General features: G+C 46.4%; 1 protein-coding gene across 1 annotated transcript in view; it reads left to right on the top strand.

Annotated features, from left to right (window-relative positions):
* Positions 1-5,926, top strand: part of CHP1 (calcineurin-like EF-hand protein 1) — a 71,841-nt gene extending 65,915 nt beyond the window's left edge. Inside the window, exons 6-7 of the mRNA XM_011956678.1 lie at positions 5,066-5,188; positions 5,327-5,926. Coding sequence (XP_011812068.1) covers positions 5,066-5,188; positions 5,327-5,380 — 177 coding nt within the window. The 3' untranslated portion in view covers positions 5,381-5,926. The remainder of the gene's footprint in view (positions 1-5,065; positions 5,189-5,326) is intronic.
* Positions 5,927-9,382: the final 3,456 nt, after the last annotated feature.

The following is a 9,382-nucleotide window of genomic DNA, read 5'->3' on the forward strand; positions in this document are numbered from 1 at the left end:
TTTTGAGACAGAGTCTTGTCCTGTCACCCAGGCTGGAGTGCAGTGGTGTGATCTCAGCTCACTGCAACCTCCACCTCCTGGGTTCAAGCAATTCTCTTGCCTCAGCCTCCCAAGTAGCTGGGACTATAGGCGCTTACCATAGGCACTTACTACCATGCCTGACTAACTTTTGTATTTTTAGTAGAGACGGGGTTTCACCATGTTGGCCAGGCTGGTCTTAAATTCCTGACCTTGTGATCAACCCACCTCAGCCTCCCAAAGTGCTGGGATTACAGGCATGAGCCACCGCAACCGGCCTGAAGAAGTTTGACTGGAACAATAAGTGGCAGCATGGACAGGCGGAGGGAGCACTGGGCTGGGAATGGAGGCCTGGGCAGATAAGCTCATGCCACTGCTTCCTGGGACCTGAGTCAAACCACCTCTGGACCGTCATGTCCTCATTAACAGATCAGATGAGATGACCTTTTTTTTTTTCTTTTTTGAGACAGTCTCACTACATTGCCCAGGCTGGCTTGAACACTTGGGCTCAAGTGATCCTCTGGCCTTAGCCTTCCAAGTAGGTGGGACTGGTAGCTGGGACTACATACATGTGTCATTTGCACCTGGTGAAATGATGTTAAAGACACCACCACTTCTATCCCCACCCTCCGACTCACACTACAGATACCTGTACATAATCCAGTTTTATAATTCTACAAATAAAACACCTCAAAATATTTGGTCTGGGATCTGAAGAAGCTGCTGTTTGAGGTTGGATTCATCTGCTTGGCCACACACAGGGAATATGGCAAATGAGTTGTGTATTGATTATCTTTGTCTCTTTTTTTTTTTTTTTTTTGAGATGGAGTCTCGCTCTGTTGCCCAGGCTAGAGTGCAGTAGCGTGATCTCAGCTCACTGCAACCTCCTCCTCCTGGGTTCAAGCGATTCTCCTGCCAAGGCATGCACTACCACGCCCGGCTAATTTTTGTATTCTTAGTAGAGACGGGTTTCACCATGTTCTTCAGGCTGGTCTCAAACTCCTGACCTCATGATCCGCCTGCCTCAGCTTCCCAAAGTCCTGGGATTACAGGCATGAGCCACTGCACCAGGCGCATTGTCTTTTTATTAATCCTTCTATTTGTGTACATTTGTACCTAAAATGTACAACTTCCAATTTTCTTTTTTTTTTTTTTTTTGAGAGGGAGTGTCTCTCTTGTCGCCCAGGCTGGAATGCAATGGCGTAATCTCGGCTCACTGCAACCTCCACCTTCTGAGTTCAAGCGATTCTGCCTCAGCCTCGCAAGTAGCTGGGATTACAGGTGCCCGCCACCATGCCTAGCTGATTTTTGTATTTGTAGTAGAGATGGGTTTTCGCCATGTTGGCCAGGCTGGTCTCGAACACCTGATCTCAGATGATCCGCCCACCTCGGCCTCCCAAAGTGCTGGGATTACAGGCGTGAGCCACCACCCCCGGCCACAACTTCCAATTTTCAACAATTGGTTTATTTAAAAAATAATCAGTTTGGATACAAATCAGTATTTCAGCTTTTTTTCTTTTTAGAAAATCATGTAATTTACTATTGATGGATTGACTGATTGACTGATAGGGTCTCTCTCTGCTGCCTAGTCTGGAATGCAGCGACTATTCACAGGCATGATCATAGCACACTGCAGCCTTGAACTCCTGGGCTCAGACCATCCTCCTGCCTCAGCCACCCGAGTAGCTGGAACTATAGGCACGCACTACCACACTCGGCTTGTAATTTCGCTCTTGTTGCCCAGGCTGGAGTGCAATGGTGCAATTTCAGCTCACTGCAACCTCTGCCTCCCGGGTTCAAGCGATTCTCATGCATCAGCCTCCCGAGTAGCTGGGGTTACTGGTATGTACCATCACGCCCAGCTAATTTTGTATTTTTAGTAGAGACGGGGTTTCTCCACCGTGCCTGGCCCATGAAATCGATTTTTAAAAAGCAAATTACAGGCCAGGTGCAGCAGCTCATGCCTATAATCCCAGCACTTTGGGAGGCCAAAGCAGGCCGATCATCTGAGGTCAGGAGTTCGAGACCAGCCTGACCAATGTGGCAAAACCCCGTCTCTACTAAAAATGCAAAAATTAGCCAGGCATGGTGATGGGCACCTGTAATCCCAACTACTCGAGAGGCTGAGGCAGGAGAATCACTTGAACCTAGGAGGTGGAGGTTGCGGTGAGCCGAGATCATGACATTGCATTACAGCCTTGGCAATAGAGCAAGACTCCATCTCAAAAAAAAAAAAAAAAAAAAAATCTAATGAGATTGTAGAAGGAAGTAAAGGAGTAAAGGAGTGGAGGAAAGGAAGCCTGTGAACCACTGGACTAGAGGCCCTTTCCTTCCTGTGGAAAAGCTCAGTTCTTACCATCTGAAGACAGAGGTGGCTGACTGCAGTAATAATATAAGAAGTCAGAAGGGTACCCTGTCCCCCATTTTATATTGCCTAAGAACCAGCCTTTCCATATTGCCTGACAGTCAAATTGTTAAAGTTGCTTATTTTGTTTAAGGAAGCAATTTTCAAAGTATGTTCACACCCTAAAGATGTTAATAGAATTACCAGGGGCTTGAGGATTGGTTAAGTTTAAGACAGATTTAGTGAAACAGTGTTAAATTCTCTTACTCAATTCTCGCAACTCTTTAATTGTGCTTGTTATTTTTCTCAGAAGGGGATTTAGCATTTAACTCTTCAAGGATCTTTATGTTTTCTTGGGCCATACTTTAGGAGTAGCTGGCTTAATGCAGCACCTCAAAGAGGACTACATTTTGGGTGGGATTTCAGAAAGCCCCACCAGACTGATTTAAATCAATAAGGAACTAGTTACGCTCACGCAACAAGAATGTTTGGGATAGACTGTCCACGCTGGTACAGTACCTCACTGATGTCCAGGAACCAGGCTTATTCTGTGTTCTTAGCCTGGCATCCATAGCTCATATTACTCACCTCATGGTTCCAGGGTGGCTGCAGTGCCACCAGACAGCATATCTGTATTCTGGGTAACAAGAATAAGGAAGGGCAAAATGCAAAGGACTCTCCCTTAGTCTTTGTCTTCTTATCCAGTCACCTAGATAAATTCTGCTTACATCATTGCCTAGATGAGAAGATAAGGGTTTCAGCCTTTTAGCTGTTATTTAGTCACATGATGGTAAAGATGGGGATACATTCTGAGACGTGCAATGTTAGGCAATTTTGTAGTTGTAAGAACATCATAGAATATACTTACATGAACCTAGATGATATAGCCTACTAGACACCTAGGCTATGTGGTGTAGCCTATTGTTCCTAGACTACAAACCCATACAGCATGTTACTGTTCTGACTACTATATGCAGTTGTAATAAAATGGTAAGTATTTGTGTATCTAAACATATCTGTGGCTGGGCATGGTAGCTCACGCCTATAATCTCAGCACTTTGGGAGGTGGTAGAGGGAGAACTGCTTGAGCCCAGGAGTTGAAGGCCTGCCTGGGCAACACAGTGAGACCACATTGCTACAAAAAATTTTGAAAAATTAGCCAGGCGACTGGGTGCGGTGGCTCAGACCCGTAGTCTCAGCACTTTGGGAAGCGGAGGTGGGTGAATCATGAGGTCAGGAGTTCGAGACCAGCCTGGCCAATATGGTGAAACCCTGTCACTACTAAAAATACAGAAATTAGCTGGGTGTGGTGGCAGATCCCTGTAATCCCAGCTACTCAGGAGGCTGAGGCAGGAGAATCGCTTGAACCTGGGAGGTGGAGGTTGCAGTGAGCCGGGATCATGCCATTGCATTCCAGCCTGGGCAACAAGAGTGAAACTGCCTCAGGGGGAAAAAAAATTAGGCATGGTTGCATGCACCTGTAGTGTAGTACCAGTTACTTGGGAGGCTTAGGTGAGAGGATCACTTGAGCATGGGAGGTGAGGCTGCAGTGAGCCACATTCACACTCCAGCACTCCAGTTTGGGCAACAGAGTGAGATCCTGTCTCAAAAAAAATAAAATATATATATATATCTAAACATGGAAAAGGTACGGTAAAAATAGGGTACTGTAATCTTTTTTTAAGATTGTTTTGGCTAGGCGTAGTGGCTCACACCTGTAATCCCAGCACTTTGGGAGGCCGAGGTGGGCGAATCACGAGGTCAGGAGATTGAGACCATCCTGGCTAACACAGTGAAACCCCTTCTGTACTAAAAATACAAAAAATCAGCCGGGTGTGGTGGCGGGCACCTGTAATGCCAGCTATTTGGGAGGCTGAGGCAGGAGAATGGCGTGAACCCAGGAGGCGGAGCTTGCACTGAGCTGAGATTGCGCCACTGCCCTCCAGCCTGGGCGACAGAGCAAGACTCCGTCTCAAAAAAAAAAATTTTTAGGTTTAGGGGTACACATGCAGGTTAGTTATGTAGGTCAACTCTTGTCATGGGGGTTTGATGTATAGAATATTTCGCCACGCAGGTACTAAGCCTAGTACCCAATAGTTATTTTTTCTGTTTCTCACCTCCCACTCCATTCTCTGGTAGGCCCCAGTGTCTGTTATTTCCCTGTTTGTGTCCATGTGTTCTCATCAAAATACAGTATTATAATCTTACAGCACCACCATTATAGATGTGGTCGGTCATTGACCAAAACATTATTATGCAGTGCATGACTGTATTTGAGGGCATCAAAGGAAAAGGGGGATGGTGATAGCTTTATTTTTATTTATTTATTTATTTATTTTTTTGAGATGGAGTTTCGCTCTGTCGCCCAGGCTGGAGTGCAGTGGCCGGATCTCAGTTCACTGCAAGCTCCGCCTCCCGGGTTTACGCCATTCTCCTGCCTCAGCCTCCCGAGTAGCTGGGACTACAGGCGCCCACCACCACGCCCGGCTAGTTTTTTGTATTTTTTAGTAGAGACGGGGTTTCACCGGGTTAGCCAGGATGGTCTCAATCTCCTGACCCCGTGATCCGCCCGTCTCGGCCTCCCAAAGTGCTGGGATTACAGGCTTGAGCCACCGCGCCCAGCCGATAGCTTTATTTTCAATCTCAATAAAGAGTCCCTCTGATTCCCAAGACCCTTGTAATTCTCGGCTCTTGGTCTTCCAGGTGCTACGCATGATGGTTGGAGTAAATATCTCAGATGAGCAGCTGGGCAGCATCGCAGACAGGACCATTCAGGAGGCTGATCAGGATGGGGACAGTGCCATATCTTTCACAGAATTTGTTAAGGTTGGTCACTTACCTCGTTGTTTGAAAAAGTGATGTTTTACTGCACAGGAGGAAGTGGAGAGAACATGACTCAGATAAGAGCTTGGGAATGTTGTGACATTCCTAACCTTCGTAACTGTTCCTGGTTTTCTCCCCCAGGTTTTGGAGAAGGTGGATGTAGAACAGAAAATGAGCATCCGATTTCTTCACTAAAGGAGACCAAACTGTTCCTTGCGGTCTAGTATTTAAGAACTGGAACTTGAAAGTCCTCCTTCCACCAACTCCACCTCCACCCCCTCATTCCCCTTCTCCCAAAGTACTACTGCTGTTGCATGACAACCCCAAATATGTTCTGTCAACACAAACCTGCCTTTGGTGTATAAACAGGGCATTACAGAATGGTACACCCTATCTATTTCTGTTCAGTATCCATTCACTAGTTCTTCATTTATAAATATCTTCCCTATTCTGCCACTGAATGCCACACATCCATCCAGTCTGAGAAAGTGAGAGAGGCAATCATGCCAAGAACAAGCCAGCAAAGCTCTTTCACCAGGTGTAGACTGTAGCCCTGCTGCCTTCCCTCCAGCGAGTCTGCCAGCATGCTTTATCCTTTTTATATGTTCTTTGCTTCCTACTTCTGTGTCATCCAACATACTGTTCACTTACTCTGGCAGTCTTTCTGCCTTTCATTAAGCCTCAAAATCTCCTCTGTTCTACTTGGCACCACAAGCTATGCCCTATATATGTATTTCTGACTTGGCAGGATAGTTCAGGGAGTTTTTATTTACCTTCATTATTAAATGGGCCTCTGGGATGTTGCCTCTCCAGGAGCTTTTTGGTAACTAACATTTCTCTCGAAGTATGAGACCGTCCTCTGCACTCTGCTCTGTCATCAAAGGCTGCTAGGTGGAGATACCCGTTTTGAAAGGTGGCCTTGGTGAGAGGTATGGAGTCAAGTCTTCTAGGCTGCTTGCCCACATCACTCTACCTCTGGCCTCTGATTCTCAACTTTGTACCTATGTGGCTCCTCTTGTTAGTGCAATGTTGGCTGTTAAAAAAAAAAAGCAGCATGCTTACAGGTTTGCTTAGTTTGGGGACACTGTAACTACCAGAATGGCTGCTCTGACAAAATGCCTAGGGACTTTCTCATGGCTTTTATTAACAAGGAGGCTGGGCACCCTATAAAGCCTCATGCATTCACACCTTTGCAGCATGGTTTATGCCTCAGTGTTATGTGCACTGGAATGTTTTCCACTTCCCATTTCCAAGTAGAAAGATTAGTGTTACGGAAGTGCCTAATATCCCAGTCCAAATTTATTTATTTATTTATTTATTTTTTGAGACAGAGTCTTGCTCTGTCGCCCAGGCTGGAGTGCAGTGGTGTGATCTCCGCTCACTGCAACCTCAGCCTCCTGGGTTTAAGCAATTCTCCTGCCTCAGCCTCCCAAGTAGCTGGGATTACAGGCACACACCACCATGCCCGGCTAATTGTTTGTATTTTTAGTGGAGACAGGGTTTCACCATGTTGGCCAGGCTGGTCTCGAACTCCTGACCTCGTGATCCACCCGCCTCAGCCTTCCAAAGTGCTGGGATTATAGGCGTGAGCCACCACGCCTGGCCCCAGTCCAAAATATTTAAAGATTGCTTCCTTAGTGTCTTGAAGTTTTGCACAAAATTCTTTTTTTTTTTTTTGAGACGGAGTCTCACTCTGTCACCCCGGCTGGAGTGCAGCGGCGTGATCTTGGCTCACTGCAACCTCTGCCTCCTGGGTTCAAGCAATTCTCCCGCCTCAGCCTCCCAAGTAGCTGGGTTTACAGACGTGGCCACCATTCCTGGGTAATTTTTGCATTTTTAGTAGAGACAGAGTTTCACCATGTTGACCACGTTGGTCTTGAACTCCTGATCTCAGGTGATCCTCCGACCTCGGCCTCCCAAAGTGCTGGGATTACAGGCATGAGCCACCACGCTCAGTCACAAAATTCTTTATGAAATTTACACTTGGCAAATGTTAATAATGGAAGCCATAGTCTGCTCCTAATACATGTCCAAAGCATTGACTATTGTATCATTAGCTGCCTGGTTACATTAGCTCCCTAGCTTCTTGTATAGACCACTGCTAATCCCTTAAAAACAAGAGGTCTGGCACTAGTAGCACAACCTAAGGTGGCATTACAGGTCTTTGAGCAAGCCACAGCAACTTTTCTGCCAAAGTCAGTAGACTTCAGTGAATCAGGCTGCTGCTATCCTAATGTATGTGTCTATGAGTCTATTTATCCACACATCTGCCCTTGGCTGACTTTGTCTGACTCATTGCTTGCTTGCTTGTTTCCTTGCTTTGGAAAACTATTGAAGATGTGTAGGTAATTCTTTAGGAAGGGGATTGCTACAAAAATACCACTGCAAAAGGGTGGAAAAGGGTGGAGAACAGGGGAGTAGCCTGGCTGGATGGCTCAAATATAAATGAATGAGGAATTCTTTATGAGTATCAGTCACACTTTGTGATCAAGTGATGTAATATAGGAATTAATGTAAAAGGGAAGAATGTCTGATACTGATCTATTAGAGAGGTATTTTAGAGGCTTCTTGATTGGCATAAAGTTCCTAAGGTTATAGCTTTTCCCTCCTTTTGGCTGTATAGCAAAGTGTTTTAATCCAAGGTTGTGCCTTACTGTTCCATTAAAATTGTATCTTCGATCCATCAATAAATACTTGTGGTTGAAACAAAATAACTTTTGTCCATTTTACAAGAATTTTATGTAACTTAGTCCCTTCAAGTTTGAAATCACAGTGTCTCCCTAACTCAAGTTTACGTCTGTACTGTCGGCCGCGGTCTACTCTGCTGCTGCCTGGACATATGAAGTGGAAACATTCTTCGAGGGGCCAGCACTTCTGGCCTCTAGACACAGTTTTGTCAGCTGCGGCCACTTCCCATTCATTCCAGCTAAGATGCGATTTCTGTGCTTGGCTCCCCGACTCCTTAAATGTAGAAAAAGCCTAAAAATCCAGTATCTGTCTATTCCTTGTGAAGTTGCCCACCTCCTCATTCATGTGCAGCTTCAGTGGTGACGTACTCTGCTTTTACATGGCTTTTTCTTTTTTTTTGAGACGGAGTCTTTCTCTGTCACCCAAGCTGGAGTGCAGTGGCGCGATCTCAGCTCACTACAAGCTCTGCCTCTCGGGTTACACCATTCTCCTGCCTCAGCCTCCCGAGTATCTGGGACTACAGGCGCCCACTACCACGCTCGGCTAATTTTTTGTATTTTTAGTAGAGATTGGGTTTCACCGTGTTAGCCAGGATGGTCTTAATCTCCTGACCTTGTGATCTGCCCGCCTCGGCCTCTCAAAGTGCTGGGATTACAGGCGTGAGCCCCCGCACCTGGCCGGTTTTTTCTTTTTTGAGATTGAGTCTCACTCTTGCCCAGGCTGGAGTGCAATGGCACAGTCTTGGCTCACTGCAACCTCTACCTCCCAGGTTCAAGCAATTCTCCTGCCTCAGCAGGACTACAGGCACGTGCCACCACACCTGGCTAATTTTTGTATTTTTTTTTGGTAGAGATGGTGTTTCACCGTGTTGGCCAGGCTGGTCTCCTGACGTCAGTTGATTCACCTGCCTCGTCAGTTGATTCACCTGCCCCGGCCTCCCAAAGTGCTGGGATTACAGGCGTGCGCCACTGCACCAGGCCAGGAATCTGCATTTCTATGCATTTCTATGAATCCACCCAGATGACAGCCCTCTTGGTGTTTGGCAAACACGGTACGCTGGGCCCTGCTTGTCATAACCCTGAAGAGGAGCCACCCCATATATACCCTTCCTGTTGTCTCACGCGTCCTGGTGAAGAGGCTTTGTGTGAGCAGCAAGGCTGTTTATTTCATTGGGGTGCAGGCTGCTGAGTCCCAAAAGAGTCAGCAAAGGGTGGTGGATTATCATTAATTCTTACAGGTTTTGGGATACGCGGTGGAGTTAGGAGCAGTGTTTTGCTGGCGGGGGGTGGGGGGTGGATCTCACAAAGTACATTCTCAAGGGTGGGGAGAATTACCAAGAACCTTCTCAAGGGTGGGGAGAATTGCCAAGAACCTTCTTAAGGGTGGGGAGATTACAAAGTACATTGATCAGTTAGGGTGGGGCAGAAATCACAATGGTGGAATGTCATCAGTTAAGGCTATTTTCACTTTTGTGGATCTTCAGTTGCTTCAGGCCATCTGGATGTATAC

The sequence above is a fragment of the Colobus angolensis genome, unplaced genomic scaffold, assembly GCF_000951035.1.
Source record: "Colobus angolensis palliatus isolate OR3802 unplaced genomic scaffold, Cang.pa_1.0 Scaffold420, whole genome shotgun sequence".
In the NCBI taxonomy this organism is placed as follows: Eukaryota; Metazoa; Chordata; class Mammalia; order Primates; family Cercopithecidae; genus Colobus; species Colobus angolensis.